This window comes from Oreochromis niloticus, linkage group LG14, assembly GCF_001858045.2.
Source record: "Oreochromis niloticus isolate F11D_XX linkage group LG14, O_niloticus_UMD_NMBU, whole genome shotgun sequence".
In the NCBI taxonomy this organism is placed as follows: Eukaryota; Metazoa; Chordata; class Actinopteri; order Cichliformes; family Cichlidae; genus Oreochromis; species Oreochromis niloticus.
In genome coordinates this window covers 2822326-2842759 of record NC_031979.2, presented here as the reverse complement: position 1 = coordinate 2842759, position 20434 = coordinate 2822326, and the positions used below count along the sequence as shown (strand labels likewise).

The 20434-nt window shown below is 41.1% G+C and overlaps 1 protein-coding gene across 3 annotated transcripts in view; it reads left to right on the top strand.

The window, feature by feature from the left end:
- Positions 1-1071: 1071 nt before the first annotated feature.
- ulk2 (unc-51 like autophagy activating kinase 2) overlaps positions 1072-20434 on the top strand; it is a 35992-nt gene continuing 16629 nt past the window's right edge. The window contains exons 1-9 of one of the 3 annotated variants that reach the window (XM_003453573.5): positions 1072-2154; positions 5609-5701; positions 5886-5927; positions 13332-13364; positions 16567-16603; positions 18513-18686; positions 19071-19144; positions 19262-19363; positions 19450-19508. In XM_003453573.5, the coding sequence (XP_003453621.1) occupies positions 2065-2154; positions 5609-5701; positions 5886-5927; positions 13332-13364; positions 16567-16603; positions 18513-18686; positions 19071-19144; positions 19262-19363; positions 19450-19508 (704 nt within the window). In that variant the 5' untranslated portion in view covers positions 1072-2064. Of the gene's footprint in view, positions 2155-5608; positions 5702-5885; positions 5928-13331; positions 13365-16566; positions 16604-17656; positions 17856-18512; positions 18687-19070; positions 19145-19261; positions 19364-19449; positions 19509-20434 lie in introns of those variants that run through there. The other 2 variants (XM_005474430.3, XM_013276539.3) reach the window with 2 other exon arrangements.

The following is a 20434-nucleotide window of genomic DNA, read 5'->3' as shown; positions in this document are numbered from 1 at the left end:
AACACTCAGGAGCAGTGCATCACATGTAGATAAAGGGATCAGCTGTATTTGCTCCTGGAAATGCTTTGTTGTCAAAGACTTTAAACAAACTCTTGTTTTATCTATTATATTGATTAAAAAATCATCTTTGGTGGATTTTCTTGTCAACTGTTGATCTTACAGTTGTTTCAAGTCGATTAAAAATGTGCTGTTTTGCCCACTGACCCTGCTCATACATTTGAACATCTCCTGTATCACACTGTTTGGATACGGTCAGCTACATAAAAGGCTCCACTAAGTGAACGTTTCTTTCAGTAATTCAAGTTGTTCTTGTTATGAATCTTCTATCACATTTATTGGGCAGTGTTTTTACAGCGTACCTCCACGTCTCCAGGCTCTCTTCCTTGAAGGGTGGAGGCTCTCTTCCACTCCCTTCACAGAAGGCATTCTGGGTGTGTGTGCCAGCCCTTAGTTACAAAAGACATTTTTTTAAGTTGTTGTACAACTTAAAATGTCCACTCAGCTTTGTTCTTTTATTGCTATTTTTCCCAGCCACAGAGGGTGTAGACGTGTAGACACTAAGCAAGACAAGATGTGTCGTTAATAACAGTGTATGTATTATTTTGCTGACAAACAGTGGTTTTTCCCCTCTTTTAAAAATATTTGCTGTCATATTGTATAGTTACATATAGTCACATGTTTAATTAACCCCCCTCACACACAACTTTTGTTGGTTAACTATTGTTAAAATATCCATTGTTTCACGTTTAAATAGGTTATATGTAAAAAATACTAGTACAATATATGAGCTACATGTGTTAAAGGCAACATCCTCCTCCTTCACCCCTAAATTCCCAGAATTCATTGTGATCATTTTTTAAAAATAAGAATATGAACTACAGTTAATCTAAACAGTCATCAAACACCGTTGATAAAATGTATCGTTTTATAGCTGTGAGTCTGATTTGTACGAACAAACACACAGTCCTACACTACCGGGACTAACCTTTGCAGCGGAAGGAAGGGTCTGTGTTGGCCTCCGCGGACGGATAGCTTATAAAAGGAAATATGGCACTAAGTTTCTGTATTGTTTAAGTCATCGGCCGAGTAGGAGCTCTGCTGTATTTTGGGAAGTGACAGCACTGTACGGGGATTTAAATACTGTACAGTGTATGTACAGGCGGACTTCCAGTCGTTGCGTTTGGAAGCAGATTTAATCGAAGGCGAAAGTTATTTCCAGAGGTAACGTTAGCTGTCCTCTCAGACTCGACGACGAAGGAAACGAAGTGTTTTTGTTATTTACACGGATGAAATTTATACTGACCGAGGAGACGTCTGTGTTTTTCCAAGAGCTCTTATGGACCTGGACTTGCTGTCGAAGAAGACAGATAATAGGGACTAACAGTCCTGTGTTGATGTTTTACGCTAACATGGACTGTGCATTAGCTCCCTGATGCTGGCTAGCTTCATAGGTTGCTACAGCTTGTATATTTTAGCTTGAGTCTGGATTTATTGTCAAGTATCGCGACAGGTATCCTTACGTTCTTATACTTCTTAGTATGTTTCTAGGCGCTGTTTACATGACGCTTGGTATAGCCAAAGGGCTATATCACTGTCAGGCTAACAGATAGCTCGGTGTCTGCATCTGCAAGATTGGCATCATGTAGACTGTCCCTCTGAACGGGTTAGGTGACCAGGACACACAATGTGTTAGTGAGCCTCCTTAGAGTGCTTTGCAAAGCTGGATTGAAGCTACTGAACTAGGTGAAAGAGTGACAGCTGGCACGGATATAGTTTAGCTCAGAGTGAGTTTGCCATGCTTAAAGTCGTCTGTTGTGTGTGATATTGCAAACATCCCAGCCTGCTTGGAGGGCATGTGAATGCATCATGTCCTGGCTGCATCTCTTATTTATGCAATAACGCACACCAGAGCAGCCTGTCATGAAATAATTCCGCAGAGCAAGAAGCAGCAGCATCATCAGGACTGAGTCGATAGCTTGCCCTGGGATTTTTCTTTTCCTCTAAAGAGGACAGCGTCATCCAAGGATAACCAACTGTGCCCAGCTGGACCATCGGTCCTTCACAATGGAAACTGTGGGAGATTTTGAGTACAGCAGAAAAGATCTGGTTGGACACGGAGCCTTTGCTGTGGTGTTCAAAGGAAGACACAGGAAGGTAAATAAATCAGTTGCACATTTGCATCACCTCCTTTACTTCATCTTGCAGGGAAAGGGGGAGCGAGCAGACAACTCATTTGGAAATCTGGGTCAGTCAGTAGAACTGGGGAATGCTGCTCTGCAGCACTATATCACCTTTTTTGCGGGGAAAGGTAATATTTTCAAGCACTTTCATAACTAAACCCCTGCATCCTGACTGATGTAATGTGGAGTCATGCTGTGACAGGTAATTTTTGGTGCCATTTCATCGGCCTGATGGGAGGTGCATGAGTGCATTTATGCTATTTCGTTCATTCATGATAGAGATGAGTCAGGCAGCTGTGAATGACTTGCTGACGTACTAAAGCAGGAGGGAGCATGGGGGGGTGCAGTGTTTTTCCTTTTGCCTTTTTAAGCAGACAAGCTTTACTTATGTAAGATCTGCACAACATTCATTCACACTGAACCACAGAAAGATCATTAAGCTCAGAAAGTGGATTAAATTGCTAACATTTCCCGGAGTGGTGCTTTCTGTGACAAAAGAAGCTTAGGATGGGGTGGGTTTGTATATGTGTGACAGAGATGCATGCCATGACATCACGTTGGCCCAGTGCTACTGGTGTGAAACAGATGGTCCTGAATTTCTGAACTGAAGCTGCATCAGAGCTTCCCCGGGCAGCGAAGCTTCTTTGTCACTGTGACAATCGATTACCAGCTCAGAACCTGGAAACTCTGAAACATATGTGTCTGTGTAAACAATCCCTGTGTGTGGTCACATGCTTCCATGTCAGGTTAAAACAGACCTGGCATGTGATCAGTGTGTTTACTATTTTAGTCCCATCATCTGCACTCTGTTTAGCCTATTTATAGGATTGTGTGGGCTCACAGGCGCAGGACGGTTAGAGGCACCTGGATGCATCAGACCTAATGGATTGATTCATTCCTCGGGCGGTGTTGGATGTTCCATATGGTCTCATGTTGCACTGAAATATCAATTTATTATGCAGAGTCTGTTCACAGATAAGATAGACTGGGGCTAGTTTGAGAAATGTCTTTTGGCTTCTGTGGGTAATTCCCCCTCTAACTTTGAAACAACAAATGTCAGAAAAGAAACAAATGTATTTGGTCTGAATAATCACTGTTTTATTCCTAGACTGTATATAAAAGATGTAACAACTGTGACATCGCCCACTGGTTTTGGACTGTGTTTAAGACCCTCAACATTATCTCTGCTGCCCTGTTGTTGTTGTTGTTGTTGTTGTTGTCGTTGTTGTTGTTTTGTAAACAGAAATGACCATATTTGGACAGCTGGGTGGAGAGCTATGTTATCAGCTATTGCTTGCAAGTCAATAGGAACAGTTCAGTTAGCCCCGTTAGTGGCAATGAGGTGACAGCTATATGACTGCTGAGTCTAATGAATATAATATATGTTATACCAAAAATGACCTAAAAATAATTTTTTAAATATGTTATCACCTTAGAAACTACTACAATTGAAAAACAAGCACCCGCTCCTTTCAAAAATAAAGTGGTAATTTTCCTCACCCAAAGTGGGTCTCTAGGGGAGGACTATGCAAGTCAGCACTACCAGTCTGTATATAGATAAGACAATGACTTGTTTTCCTGATTTTTCTGGCCAAATGATAAACAAAGGTTCATTTTATTTTATGTGAAATACTACTTAAAATATAAAAACAAATAAAATTAAGATTAAAGTCTGTAAATCTGTAATTGCACTTTTCCTTTGGGGCCATACTGTGGGTATGAACATTTTATTTAACTCATGTTAGAATGATGCGAAATTGTTACATTTTTAAAATATTTTCTTAACTTTTCATAATAATAATTTATAATATTTTCTCAATGCAAGTTTGTTTCTCTGAAACATGAATCTTACGTAAACCACTGGATTTAATTGACTGGATGTTGATCCACCCAATGTTTTCAGGACAAGGACATTTTAAACTTTCTGTACAATGTTGAGTGAAAATGTGTGGCTCACATAAGACATGAAGAGCGCTGCTCACAGTCCTCTGGTCCTACTTCCAGCTATCCAGTCTCACCTTCAGCTATATCTGGTTGCAGTGTTATTGACTATAATCTCTTTGTTGCTCACAGGTCTGTAATCAGCTGTGATTCATAAATGAGATAATGCTTTATTCTGGAAAATGAACACGTGCTTCTGTCGCTCTCAACAGGGCAAATCTGGTGACTCCACCTTTTCTTAACTCTTACGTGGCAGTTGGGTAGGTTTGAGCAAATACATTTCCCTATATATTGTACAATAAAGGCATCTTGATCCAAGAGCTCATATGGAAACATGATCTTGCTCTAACAGTCATCTGAGCGCCTTGTCACTGAGTGCAGAACCTCGGCCTTGCTGTCACAAAGCCAGTTGACCCAGTGTTACTGGGACAGCTAAAATTTCCTTCGTCCTTCATGAGACCTTGTCCACTGCAGTGCCAACAGCGTTTTGCATGCGCTAGAAAAATCAAAACCATACCTAATTTAATTTTGAAGTGTAAATTCACCTCAATGATAAGATGTAACCCTAACCTTAGATTTTGGAGAAAAATAAAATGTAGAGTTTTTGATGTGTGGCAGAATGTTTAGCCAGAAAGCCAAAGGGGTTAGGGTTGCCATCATTGATGAGGACCTAGAAATCAGGGGGTTAAATTTGGCTTTAAGGTGAATGGACTGATTAGATTGCTGTCTGTAAGTCACTTGTGCCTTCTTTGTGGTTCATGCTGGCTCATCTGCAGGGTGTAGGGTATAGAAAATACACTTGTATGAATGTGTGTGACAGGGTGAATGAGGCTTGTATTAAAAAGGACTTTGAGTGCTCAGTGTGGAACACCATACAAACATTTGGGTCAGAAATGTTTGTTGGACAGAAGCTGATGTTAAATATTCCCAGTGAAATTAGATCACACATGTAAGTGGTTCGAAGACTTCTAGGGCATCCTGTAAAAACGGATTGATTGGACTGAGCTTATGACCTCACATACATATTGCTATAGTGCTCAGACTGTCTGTTATCGGTCTTTCACCTCCACCTCCAGTCTTGATCTTACATGATAAAGTCTGTTAGCTTAGCGTGCCTCGTCTAAAGCAGAGACAATCTTTGCTAAGAATGAATAATAAAACACTCTGGGAGAGCTTTATCACACACAATCCCACATGTGTGTTTCTGTTGGGCTGTCTCCGAGGTATATTGATCCCAGTACGAGTTGGCCAGGATGTTACGGGTTTCAGATCAACAAAAATATTTCCTGAGTGAAAGCATGGTTGCCTCTAGCCACAACAAATTCATGCACTTTCTCTATTGGTTGTAAGTGGTCAGCCTGCAGCGTCAAGGAACTCAAAACCTCAAGAGGAAACGTATGAGTGCCAGCATTAAAAATTCAATCTGACCTGTTTTACAGGAACATCCTTCTCACATAATCTGTTTCCTCCTGTTTTGTGTTGTGTAGAAGACTGACTGGGAGGTGGCCATCAAAAGCATTAACAAGAAGAACCTGTCCAAGTCCCAGATCCTTCTTGGGAAGGAAATCAAAATCTTGAAGGTGAGCGTGACCCTTCATTTAATTCCCTCTTTTTTCCTCTTTACTGGACTCGACTTGACTTGAGTGTGCACCTTTGATAAAGTCCGTCCCAGATAGAAACATGAATGAAAGTGACCCGATTAACTTCTGTAGGCTAGTTGATGCTCCTGCTAATTCTTTTCACTTTTTGGCTCTTTTTGCTCAGGAGCTGCAGCATGAGAATATTGTGGCACTTTATGATGTCCAGGTAAGTTTGGGAATCTTTTAGAAACTTTGCTAATAAGCAATAAAGTAATGTCTGTCTTTAGTGTTTGATTTAATTTTAATATGCAGCTTCTTTGACTAATGTGTCATCGTTTGTTTGTGTCTGAGAGGATGGGCTTGTCTGTTCTATAGTCTGTGGTAGAAAAACTGAAATTTTCAAATGAACCTTCTTCCAAAAAGATCACCTCTGTAGGAATATGTTCAGCCAGCCTAACCTGAGATTAGCCATGGTTCAATGCACAGACAGTATGTGAAAGCTGGATGAAGCCATATTAAAGTTACACATTGGTATCCTGTTATTTCAAGCTGCCAGTTTGGCATTTTGGTCGTACATTTAAATGGATGTGATTGAATGATATCGTAGGGCTGGCACAAAACAGGCGCATCTTGATGACATCATCAACATGCTGAGCGGTATAGACAAAATCTCTACCGTTGGCCAAATTCATATCGTTTCTACCGTATACAGTTTATACCACCCACACATGATATTGTAGAGGCGCGGATTATCAGGTTGCACTGGCAGTATACTTATCCATTGGTAAGTTAGAAATGAACATTTGTTAGCATGTTATGGATATAACTCAAATATATGTTAACAAATAATATGAAAGTAAAACGTAAATATTTCCTCAAACATTAAGAGCTGAGCAGCAGCTTGTAGTTGCAGTTCAGGTAGTATATAATGTCTGCTTTAATTGTTTATTTGATGCAACTTTCCAAATCTTTGATATTATTGTCACAACTTAATTAATGATGGATATTTTTTTAAAAAAAACAAAGATACTTGGGTAAAAAAAAATAAATGTTTTTTTATTGCATTAGTCATTTGGTCTTGTTGTTTTGCCGTACATAGGCTTTCCTAGATGGGAATATCAATGACAAACATAGAGGCAGCTGAATATTGCTACAAATTATATATGGTTTTTGTCCATCCACATACATGTTTGCGGGTGTACATGTGCCAGCGTATGCCCCCGCCACCCTACTGCCACAGATACAGTTTCGGCTGGAAACACTGGGTCTGTGGGTAAATTTGTCTGTGTTTCTAGACATGAGTGAACTCAAGCAAAACGCCTAGTGAGGGTGAAAAATGTGACTATGAACTCGGCTGCTTAACTCTGATTTCAGCTGTTGGCATTAACAAAGCAGCTCAAGTTCACAAACTAAGCCTGTGAACCTCCTTAAATCTGTCAAAGTGCACTAATATTAATTGATGGTGTAAAAACCATTAACTCTGACAACCACAATTCAGAATTCCTGAATAGAATGTGGCGGCCATGGTTGACTAATAACCCACAGTGCTTTGCAGTTACGGTTAAGTCAGTCTGTCATCTTGGGCTTTCCTATGGCTCACATGTACATTGAGCTTGATGTGAAAATGCAATTTGCATATTAATGATCATGAAACTGACCTCATGGCTCATTGTTAGGCAGTGGTGCTGGTTTCAGTCATTAAGGAAATGTACTGTTTATATGATTGGGGAAACCTGCAGTCAGCTGAGACTGAAGTCACTTAGATGAAACGTTTCTCCCACTGAAAACGCTGCGTCCAGAGGGACAGGATCAACTTTGCCTGGATGATTGAGCATGCATCGAGACTGCAGTCGGGAGAGCCTTTGATTGTATTTTTCAAAGCTGGCTATCTGTAGTGTTTACCAGTGGTTGAGCTGTAGATAATGTTGTGATGCATTAATGATGGAGTTAGTTTCCTACACAGAGACTGTTGTTCACTGATGGTGGATGTGAGAGAGGCTGTGGCTACATTTATTCCACACAGCTTAAACAAATGTTTGATTTTGAATTTTTTAAAGGCAGAAAAATTGCAATCATGAATAAATGATGCGATTTACTCCACTTTGCCGATGTCTGTCACAAGGTGAGCACACAGTAGGTGGTTCTGAAAAATCAGTTCTTCAAACTATGTTGTTTATATCCTCTGTTGTATTGGTTCATATCAGCAAACATTAAAAAGGTTCTGTTTAGATGTCCAGACTTGGCTGTAATACCATAAATAAATACTAATTTACCACTTCAAATGTAATGGTGAAGCACATCCCACATAGCAATGGCACTTCCTGTGTTTGCGTAAGCCTCCCTCTGGGATCCTGCTGGTCAGCCTTTCCACCGGTCCACTCCTCCCACCATGTCCTTCATCACTCATCCACTCTCCTGCTGATGTAATAGATCTCTTCCACAAGCAAGTGGCTGAGGAACCCATTAGTCAGGGTGCGTTGGATCAGGTGGTTTCCAGCAGAGATGAGATGTGCAAGTTTCTGAGTTTCATATTCAAATGTAATCAGGTGTTTGGGGGAGAAATGGTTACATCATGAGAAAATAAGAGACTCAAATAAGAGAGAAGGCACACGTAAAGTCATGAATGGTAGAGGTCAGTGAAATTATGAGGTCATGCCACTGATATTTGACTTTACTGTCCAAATCTGTTTATCATACTGATAGAATTAAAGGTTTAAAGAACCCAAACCCAACATGATGTTTTTGGCATGAGATGCAGGGAGATACTGCTGCTGTTTTTGGCTTAAAAGCATTTTAGTCACTCCAAGCGCTCTCTTTCAGTTGTGTGGTTGCAATTCCTTCATACTCGTACTCTTTGTGTCGTGATTTTGTTTACCTGAGTTCTGTCCCCTCTTCCTTGCATGTCTGAGATGGTCACCAAGCTTTGCCTGTCACAGCTTCAGGCACAGTGTCTCCGTGTCTTTTCTTAGCAGCTGGATCTTTTTGTACTATCCCTGTAGTGTTCCCTGTGCTAGCAGAACAATGCTGTGTGGCAGGCTGTGCTCTCTTGGCGGGTATCAATACTGTCTGGCGTATTGCAAACCTGGCAGCTGTCACTTCCCATTATTTACAGCTGATATATATTTCACTTTTCCCCCCAGCTCCCCCGGTTGACCTGTTCCCAGCTCTATTAGCTGTTGTTTGAAGCATGTGTTGTATGTATGGGCTTACCAGACACAACAGGAAATGTAACCTGAACCAACTTGTGCAACCGTCCTAGCCTCTGTATTAGGAATCACATGGAGCAGAGATTTTCTGCTTCTTATGGTACTTTTCAGACTTTACTCCTCCGTTTTGTTAGCACTGTTCCAGTACCTTAAACTTTCATCCCAAGCCCACAAAGCAAACTGGCAACAAAACTGGTTTTACATTACTATGGCAATCCTGTATGAGCTGGAACTGCAGAAAGTTGTCAGTGATAACAGTACACACAGTAACGTACTGCTTTTTTCAGTAGGGTCATTTGGAAAATGCTAGCTCGATGGTCAGTGAGAATTTAGATTTGGAGATCAAGTGATTCCAGCTCACAGTATATTTGGCTGTTTCTATTCACACTGCTTTGTATCTCTGTGAGCACCATATAGATCACGTGCCATTTTCTTGTGACTACACACTTAGTAGAACTGCTTACATCCCTGTGTATGTTACATTTATTCACTCAGCATCCACACTGTGACGAGGGACTATATTAACGTACACCGTGGCATCTCAGCACTTCTTGTGCTACTTGGTGATTGCACAGAACAGTCACAGTTCTTTCATGTTTTTCTCTGCTGATTTTCACTCTAGTCATAATGTAGAATCTAAATTAGCTTCTTCTACATGTCTTTAGAAAACCTCCACATACACTAGACTGTGCTAGCTTTTTTGGATGCAGTGAGTCAGATGTACACAGATGTACAGGCAGCCTCTCAGAATAGCTGTGTGTTGACAGAAGACCGTGGAGCTGGATGTAGGAGTCTGCACCTTTGAAAGATTGCAGGTCCTTGGGACCAGAGCAGTAGTTTGGAGGAGCTCTGTTCATTTGCTGTGTTTAATGACAGCCTCGAGCACACAGCTGATTGGCTTACAGTCCTTGTCCTCTGCACTGTTGATGTTAAGCATTCTGCAGCAGCGTGAGGTAGCCTGGTCTAATTATAAGGTGTCCTGTGTCAGGGTCCTGGTTCTTTCTCCTCTCTAACTCTGCTGCCACCACAGATTTGCTATTTGGATTCTTATCAATTGGATGGATGGATGGATGGATATATGGATGGATGGATGGATATAATGGCTGATTTCATGGTTTCACTGAATTCCTTCCCGTCAAATGAGAAACAAGACGGCTCAGAGAAAATGTGCTCAGTCAGCGGAAAGGTGATTGTTGTTCTCAGCACATAAGAATGATGTCCAACTGAGTAATTCATGCCTCCTGACAAAGATGTGAATTTTGTTATTGAAAGTTCCACAAAAGGCTAATAACTGGACACTGAGCAGATCAACATGATTAAAGCAGGACAGATTCTGACTAGTGTGATGTTAAACAGAGGAAGAGAGGGTAGAGGTTTTTGGTTACTGAGAAAGCTGCTCCTAGGAATGTTGTGTACTTGTCCAATGAGGGTCCCTCCAGCCTGACATGTGTAAAAACATCTGGTATAGGGGCTGTTTTAAGGAGCAAGAGGCACATTTCCTCTTAGGTGCTGTTTTAGAACTCATTTGAGTTTTCCTAGAAAATCGTCCTGTGTCTACATTCCTTTTACACAGCTTTGCTTTCCAGACATTTAACTGGGTGGAACAGAAGATCAGAGGAAATCACTGTGACTGCTCACTGGAGCACACAAACATATGCCCAGGCATCTGCTTAGAACATGTACATGTGTCTGTTTAATCACCACATAAGCATGAGCGCACACAGTCACATGATGTTCAGTACACATGTTGCATAAGAAGCTGACTGAAGGACTCAAGCCAAGGAATACAAGCCTGTGAAACTGTCGGTACTGTGTGTTAGACTTGGCCCTTAATAAAAGTGTATTATTGGGATTTGTGTTGCACATGCACTGACCTGTTGCAGTCAAGTGTATATTGATGTGAACTGGCATATCTGTGTAATGACGCAATGTACAGTTTCTCTTCCTGCAAAATGATAAACATCCTGTCCTGTTTATCTGAGACTGAGCAGCTGTGATGGTCAACAAGTGATCCTGAGTTATTGTTCTAAACACATCATTCGTTTTTTGTTTTGTTTTGCTGCCTGCTGTCACTTACACAAGCCATCTGTCATTGTGTGCTGCCGTTAGGTCAAACGTAGGCTTTTCTCCGAGTGGAGTTCCCTTGGATTATTCCAGTCTTTGTGAAGAACTTGTCTCCTGAGCTCCCCCTTCACCGTGCACCCCTGTCCTCTTCGGTTTGACCTTTCCCCTTCCCTCATATAGTTACATAACCGTGCACTCCTGGAGTTGGCATGATGTAATAGCTGAACAGCTAACCAGGCAGTATCTTGTTTTGGCTCACATTGACTCATTGCAGTCCAAAGTATTTTTGCATTCATGTGTATGTGCTCAGCGCCCATGTATTGTGTTGTCAGTTATCATGCGAGCAGCCAGCCAACTGAGTTGCTTGTGAAACTGCTTCTAAGTGCTATGTGCGTGTGACATGGGTATGATGCGAGAGGCAGAGAGTCTATTTATGTCATAGTTGTTTTGGAAATTTTGTGCTGGAAGGCGATGTTTTGGAGCCCAGCCCAATCCACCCATCGAAGTCCAAAGTTCACCAGTGTTTACATCAGAAGCAGCCAGTGTGTGTGTGAACGGTACATTCTAGAAATCATTTGTAAGTGGTCAGAGATTGTCACTTTTATAACTGTGAGCTGCTACTTCCTCTAAGCTCTCACAGACAGAGGCTGGCCTATGTGCAGTCGTCTCCACCTGCCTCTTGAAATTCATCTTGTTTCTTACCAATGGGCAACGCGCCGAAACCGAAGCAACTGCTGCAGCCAGAGACGGTAACATGCGACGGGCCCAAACCGTCATGGATAAAACTGATCAATCCCCAGGCAACAGCTTCACTCCCTGCTGTTTGTTGACCTCAGCTTTCTGTGGATGCTCAAACTTGTGTTTGTGTAAGAGTGTTATTTAGTCATGACTGCTTCATAACTAAGCTCAGTGTCTTTGAGGTTAGCTGTGAAGTGGGCTTTGTGATGTGACTCTGCTTTCACTTCCCCCTCTTCAAGATTACGACCACATTATGTAATCCCCCGACCCTCCTCCTTGACACACCAAGAATGGATTCTGCTGTCCCATCCCCCTCCAACACCTGCCCCAGCTGGTGAAATCATTGTAAAAGATTACTTAAGAGCTACTTAGGAGACACAAAACAAAGCCATTTAGGTTGGGGTCACGCACATAAGCTGACTTACATGGTGTCACGGTGCTGCAGCGAGTAGTCATGTTTTTGTATTTGGCATAGTTTGATGGCTGTGAGTAATACTGGACTGCTCTGGTTGTTGTATGGTGTTAGCTAGAAAAGCTGATTGAGTCTCATGAATGCTAGGCAAGAGTTTGTGTGTGTGGTGCACTGAAGTTATGTCTCGACTAAAATTGAGCCTCAGGGCCTGATTTGGGTTGAATTATTGTGTTTAGATGAATTTGATACATTGGGGTTCACAATTTTATGGCTCTAAAGAGCATAACATATAAGACGCCACAACGTTGAATTAAAATTTAGCTACTTACGAAGGACAAACGTAAACAAAAAAGATGGGTGCCCATATGGCTAAAACAAACAAAAGAGGAGGAAACCCTGAGTCAGCCACACAGTGGGCCATTGGACTGAGGCTGCTCCTCTAAACTAGTTTAGGTAAACTAAACTAATGTAAACAAAACTGAAAACAGGAGTGCTGGTAACTGTCAATTCATCCTGTACTTGATAAACTAAGCTCTAACAGCAACAGAAAGATGAAGCCGCTGCTGATGGAGGTCAGTGGGACCGACCACCGTGCTGTCTGCTCTGGTTTTATATTCATGCGGTGAGCCTTCACCAACCAATCAGCACTAAGAATAAGTCAGAGTGAGAGCACAGGTTAATGAGAGCAATGCACTGGGGTCACATGTAACATGATCAAAGGATGAAACAGTGCAGAGACTTTTACTTTTATAGCTGATTTTTATCATTGGAAGCTACTAAACAGAAGGGTCATCATGCAAATATAACTTCACCTGTTCATCTCAGTTATGTCCACTAATTAGTTTCCATAATCACCCCTTTGCTCACATCTGCCGCCTGTGTGTGACGTCAGCAGCTTGGCAACACGTGTCAAAATTTCCCTCAGAAATTGGCAACAACCTTTTGTCAGTTTCCAAGTTGAGTGGGCGTTCTGGTGAACGTTCCCATTCAGGAAGATGTAGATTATTCTAACATCACTTACATGCATAGTAAGATGGAAGTAATAAAAATACAGGTTCAGAAAAAGCCAGGTCTGTTATAAATGGCATCCGCAAGTAGTTTGGGTACTTTGGGTTTTCTCCAGTGGCTGTTTTGTCATGTGTGTGTTTGGAGCTGACAGCTGCTGCAGGATAAATGGCTGCTGTAACTGATTCTGTCTCCTCTTTTCCAGGAAACGCCCAACTCTGTTTTCCTGGTCATGGAGGTAAGTATAGAAACGTGACACTGTAGATAGTTGGAACATATGTGTGTTTTTTAAACAGAGTAATGATTTATGGCCAGATGTCAACATGTGCTCTTTCCCTCTGTGCTGCCTTTTCTTTTTTTTTTCCTTCAAAACTTTGTTTTTTTCTCTTAACCTCCTGATGACCTCACTCTGTACACGGTCTCCAACTTTCTGCACTTGTGTTGCAACACTCGGCTAGAAAACAAACCATCTCAGGTTTCTCACTGACAACAAGCCTCTTTTCTAAGAATCAGATCTGCCTTGGCTTAAAATCTTGCTTTGGAGTTTTTAGGACACTACATTGTTAGGAAAGTGATTTTCTGTGTCCTACAGCTAGGTTACATTTCTTTGAGGATGTTGACATGACAGTTTTGTCACCATATGTATGAAAACTACGGTTTTCAGAGCTAGCACTAGCTGAAGATTGGTGGATCTTTGATAATTAATTTTTATGGATACATTTCCAACTTCCATCCTTAAGAAGGAATAAGCATCAAGCCCTCGCTGGAATGTTAAGTATGAACTTTGCTCTGGCCAAATTGGAGCTGTGCCCTCATGTTTTGTTTGGTTGGAGAAACCTCGTCTTGTTCTGGCATTGGAAACATTAACCATAGGCCCCAAGCAAAGATGTGCCAGATGCAGTCCCAATGAAGAGAGCATTGTACGCACTGAACCCCGAGTCTGGAGGGGATGATATAAACAGTGAAGTTGTTAGAACACTGAATATTTCTTTGTTCATTCAGTAGCATACATATTAAAACTGCTCTGGTATATTTATATTAGAGATGGATCGATCCGATATTACGTATCGGTATCGGTCCGATACTGACGTAAATTACTGGATCGGATATCGGAGAGAAATAAAAAAATGTAATCCGATCCATTAAATATCAAAAAAGCAGCTCACAAAACTTGCGACACGGCGTAACTCGGCTCATAACCGTAGCACGTCGGAGCAGTATGCGTCACATGATAGAGCGGCTGTGTGTATTTGTAGCCTCACTACCAAACCAGCATTTCATCTCCGAGGAAGTTATCCCAGAGAGAAGTAAAGCAAGTGTGTAAGTTCATCTCTGAATGTTTGTAAAGCATTCCAGCGTTAAGCTTAACAACCGATATATGGAGCGACTGCCTCTCTCTCTCCCTCTCCTGCTGCTACTTCAATCGTGAAACTGATTAATGATCAGCTGATCGGCTTTTCTGTCGCGAGTCCGTCTCTCTTCTTTGTTTTTGGGCCCACTTTGCACCAGAAAGAGGAAACCAGCGGCTGAACAACAGCAGCACGTTTAAACTTGATAAGCTGTTGTTAGAATTTATTTAATATTACTTTCTACACCAGGATCCTTTTCTACGTAGCTGACGGCTGGTAACTGTGCAGGGGCGGATCTAGCAAAGTTTAGCCAGGGGGGCCGATAGGGCATGAACAGGGAAAAGGGGGCACAAAGACATACTTTTCTTTCTTATTCTCATTTAAAATGTCGAGCTTTTAATAAATAATTATCTGAATCTTACAACCAAAGTTTTAATCTGATGTAAAATGTACAAAGTCCATTACTGTATATAGTAACTGTTAAGTCTAATATACCCTAGTAAGCTATAGTACTTTTTCCTTTGGGACGGTACCATCTGTGCAGTCTGCAATTCTGTTGAAGAAAGATGTTGAATCTATTTAATTATTCTTGAAAAATAATTTAATTCTGTGCATTTTTTTTTCACACTGCATCAAATTAAAGTTGATTACATCGATTAAGCATCATGAGGTGGAGGGTGGGGGGTGGTTCCCTATTTTCTTTTGCTGGGAGTTTGCAACCCTATTAGTTAGGTTGCTTAATATTTCTGCTAAGTACTCTTTAAAATACCAGAATAGGAAGGATGGAGCAGGTTTAAGTTTATTAGATTGATCAGTGTTGCTGAACTATGAAATATTTTGGGTGCAGTGTGTTTTTTACATACAGGTATAACAGAATAGCTTTAGTGTTGTTGTTTATTTAAACTTGAGGATGAACTTATACAAAATGCAGCAAGATATTAAAAACAGTTTTATTGATTAAAAAACAGTTTTATTGATTAAAAAACACACTATCGGATTCATATCGGTATCGGCAGATATCCAAATTTATGATATCGGTATCGGACATAAAAAAGTGGTATCATGCCATCTCTAGTTTATATTAGTGTTTTTTCTTTCTTTTAAAAGACCTGCCTACACAGATGAAACAAATAAAAGCATCTGGTTAAACTATACAGGCGATGATGATGATGATGATGTCTGATGCTCATCAAATGCACAATAAAGTTCTACAGTTTGACTGTCAACTGACCAAAAGCCACGAGTGCAAGTCTCTCTATAGAGTTGGGTTGTGATATGTTTACCTTCGTTAGCACATGGTGGTTGTTGTTGTTAGATTGAAGCATTTGAGTGCATATTTCAGATGTTTTTAGACCCAAGCTTGAGTTGTTAGGTTGGCTAATATATGGAATTGTTACATTACATTAATTACATTGTAAAAGGAGATAAGAGCTACTAAATAAGTTTAAAAACCATCCTTGCCTTATGTTGTTCAGCTGTTATCTAGTCGAAAGTAATCATGGTTAACCAAGTTGCCCATCTCTCTCTTCCAGTAGTGCCAGAACCAGTAGTAATGGTTGACATTTCTGGTTGAAATCCAGCTTTCCATTCAGAAAACAAACAGCCTCTGGAAGCGCAGGAATTTCCCACAATCAAGTTTAGATTTATGATGATTTGAGAGTCAAATCAACTAAACACCTGTGGGGTATTTTGGGACAACGTTAGTCTGCGAAGATCCACCGAACATGTTGTAAAGTCAGCCCCTGTTTATCTTGGCAAGCCAATTGCTTTAAATGCTTTATGGGTTGGCTTCCACTGTTACAGCATCAAGGTGCAGCTTTTTGAAGGATTGTGTCATCCCTCCACTACAGATCAGAGTAGGAAAGCTTTTTGATCACCAACCATCTGTACCTGGAGCTCACAGCTTCAGTGGAAGCAGATCCTAGTTCAGTTTTTTCTCAGCTTTATCCATTTCCTAATTGATAAACCTGCAGTAATCTGGACTAGCTTTTAAATAAAAGCATGCAGAGGCACATGTATATGCATAAGGAGCCAATCAACTTGTTGAAACTGAATGTAATTGTTGCTGATGGTGTTTGTCTTCGCACACAGTACTGTAACGGAGGTGATCTTGCAGACTACCTGCAAGGTAAGCATCTGTCTGCCACACACACCTATTATTGTTCATCAAAACAAAGTAACTAATGTAACTGTTCATATTATGACTATGTGTGCATGCAGTGGTGTATCATATCAGCATCTCTGCTCGTAAAGCTTAAAACAATCCAATGATTAATAAAGGAAGTGTGAAGTTTATGAGGTCAGTTGTGAAGTTGAGGGTGGGGGTTTGTCAGGATGTGCCACTCTGACAAGAATCTGAAGCTGCACATGATAAAAACCAGTTAGTCAAGTTTCATGTTTGTGTTTGCATTTTGGATGACGCGGGTTACACACTTTAAGCTAACAGCCGTGGATCTATGACCACATTGTTGGTATGATAATCAAATAAGCAGTTAATCAAAAAAAATTCTCAGTTTCAGCTTTTGTTTTTTACTGTTTTACAGCAGCTCATCCAGTAAGTTGTACTCGTGTAGCAAAAGAGTGATTAAAGAATTACATGGAAATGAAAGTTTAAATGCATATACTGAAGTTATCTTCAGAATTGAGCTTAAAGGTTTGGGCTTAAAAAAAAACCTCACATCTGCAGTGACATTAAGGCTGTTGTTTTAGACCACTGTCTACATCTGGGGTCTTGAACTCCAGGCCTCGAGGGCCGGTGTCCTGCAGATTTTAGATGTGTCCTTCATCCAACGCAGCTGATTTAAATGGTTAAATGACCTCCTCAGCATGTCTTGAAGTTCTCCAGATGCCTGGTAATGAACTAATCATTTGATTCAGGTGTGTTGACCCAGGGTGAGATCTACAACCTGCAGGACACTGGCCCTCGAGGCCTGTAGGCTTATTTAAACAAACAAACAAACAAACTGTGACCTCGCCTTATTTGATGTAGGTGTTGGTGTCCAACACACTCACTGTTTCTGTGAATAGTTTCACAGGGTTAAAATCAGGTCAGCTTCTAGAATCAAATCCTCCGAGTCAACAGCAGCACCTTGATTAGATAAGAACATGTGTTTACACCTGTGTTCCATTAAAAACACTGATTGTGCTGCTGGAACTGTGTTCTTATCACTGTACCTTTGCGTGATGTACCTGCCTGCGTGGTGCTTTTTGCAGAATGGGTCACGGTCAGGCCCTTCTGTGAATCGGTGATCCAGGAGCCTTGCCTGAGTAACACTAGTGGTTGTGAAATTGAAACCATTGTGGACAGAGCGTTACGTTACACTGGGCACCTTTTGTGATGGTGTTCTTTTTATTGGCGTGCTGCTGTGAACACTGCGTAGGTAACAGCCATTTAAATGACATAATCTCTAGTAAATTATTCTACAATTTAACTTTTCATGTTAGAAGTCGATCCACTGTGGTGGGCAGAGAGCAGATTATCTATGCCCACAGTGTAATCACAGTGGATTGATAGAGAGGGTGAGTGTGTGAGCAACTGAGATGAATCCTCTTTGTCACACAATGAGTAGGACCTTTACTGCCTCAGTTTACTTTAGGATTATTCATGTAATATGCTAATAATCAAGGGAATTTTATGACTTTGTCTTAACAGTAGCAGCAGCAGGAAATACCTGTGGAAAACATTAAAGAGCCTTTTTTGTCTTTTACGTGCACTGACACAGACTGTTTCATAGTTATTTCTGCTTTGACTGTATAATGCCAGTCATATTAGGTCATATTAGGTATACACCTGTGGCTGTTGAGTCTACCTGCTGTTCACACCTTGTGTTTACACTGAGCAGCCAATTAGATGGGTTTGTTAAAGGGAAACACGAGCGAAACATGGCACTCAGAGAATTTTGAATTGAAAACAAAGCAGGAATTTGACATAGATGCAGTTTAATGAACATATTTGCATGGTTGCTACATAAATGTTCCTTGAGGAAAACATTTGAACTGGATCCTGACTACGGTGGTCTTTTTTTTTTTTTTTTAAGCTAAGGGGACACTGAGAGAGGATACACTGAGGGTTTTTCTACAGCAGATTGCTGCTGCCATGCGCATCCTCAACAGCAAAGGCATTATTCACCGTGATCTGAAACCACAGAACATCCTGCTGTCATACGTGGGTCGCAAGAAGTCCAACATCAGTGGCATCCGCATCAAAATTGGTAATGGAAGAAGAATGTCATTTACTATCAGTTATTAAATTATGTGCAGCGTAGTTGTCTCATAACTACATTATGAAAGAGTGTACAGTCTTATCTATCATTGTTTTGCTCTGTGTCATTTACAGTGGCCAGAGGTTAAGTTTAAATCAATATGTTATAAATTCAGAAACTATTATAAAAGTAATGCGGCCATGATGATGAGGAGTATCGACTGACAGCAGTGTTGTTTTTGTACACCACAGTACGAGCTCTGTTTGGAGTGCAGGGCTGTTTTGTCTGTATTATTGTCTCCAGTGTGTCTCCATTCATTCTTCACAGTTCCAACAATAGTGGTTTGTGTTACTGGTGATAATAACACGTGTGTTTCATGTCTCTGTTCTGCAGCGGACTTTGGCTTTGCACGGTACCTCCAGAGCAACATGATGGCAGCTACACTGTGTGGGTCCCCCATGTACATGGTCAGTGTGTTTTATTCTCTATATTTTCTGTGTGTCAGCTTTAACAACATCTGTCTTCTTGGTTCGTTACATATAACTCTGTGTTGTGTTCTTGGCTTGTGACCTGTTCTCTCTCAGGCTCCAGAAGTCATCATGTCCCAGAACTATGACGCCAAGGCTGACCTGTGGAGCATAGGGACAGTTATCTACCAGTGTCTGGTTGGCAAGCCACCATTCCAGGTGAACAGTGAGCACAACAAACCAATAACGTGTGGACCTGTTGGTGTTTGCCACTGTGCGTCTTATTTCTTAACTTATATTTTCAGGCCAACAGTCCCCAAGACCTACGGATGTTTTATGAGAAGAACAAGAATCTGCAACCCATGTAAGTCACCTTCACACCGTAGCCTCAGACATGATTTATAACAAATATGTGAAGTCAGTCTGTTTCTTTCAAATAGATCAATAGATTTAACAGGATACAAGTGACACATAATACATGAAGATTATGTTTTGAAGTTGGTGGCTTATACCTTTCTAGTAGAAAATGGGACTATAGGGTATAGTTTTTAGGAACATATGATGAAACTGTGTAGGTGTGGTGTTATTTGAGGTTGCTGTGGATTGTGGTGAAGACCATAGGGTAACGTAAGAGAGGAGGAGGGTGGACACAGGTGGACAACATGAAGAAAAGGAAGTGAGTGAAGGCAGAGGAAAGGATTGCTGCACAGAGCTGAGGAAGAAGCTGAGACTGGCTTTGAGGTGTAGGAAAGAATTCAAGTCTGCTTTGAAAGTACAGCTTTGGTGCTGAGGCATCTGTTGTTTCATCCAGGACACAGTTTGGGGGATGAAGGTGGTGTTCTGTCAGGTTTTTCACCCACAATTTTGATCCAGGCTGAAATATTTGAACTACTTGTATGCTTTGAATAGCAGCATAGGCTGAAAAAAACTAATTCAGTTTTTAATTAAGGTGTATATTCAATTTAGTTTCATTTATATGACACTAAATCACAACCACGGGCGCCTCAACGTGCTTTATATTGTAAGGTATAGACCCTACAATAATACAGAGAAAACCCCAACAATCATATGACTCCCTATGAGCAGGCGCTTTGGTGACAGTGGGAAGGAAAAACTCTCTTTTAAAAGGAAGAAGCCTGTGTCAGGACCAGGCTCAGGGAGGGTCTGGTTGAGGGGAGGAAGAGGGGACAAACACAAGCTGTGGAAGAGAGCCAGAGATTCATAATAACGAATGGTGGAGCTGACGAGGAGTAGTTGTGATTTCAGTTACTTAGTGCCACCAGCAGGTCA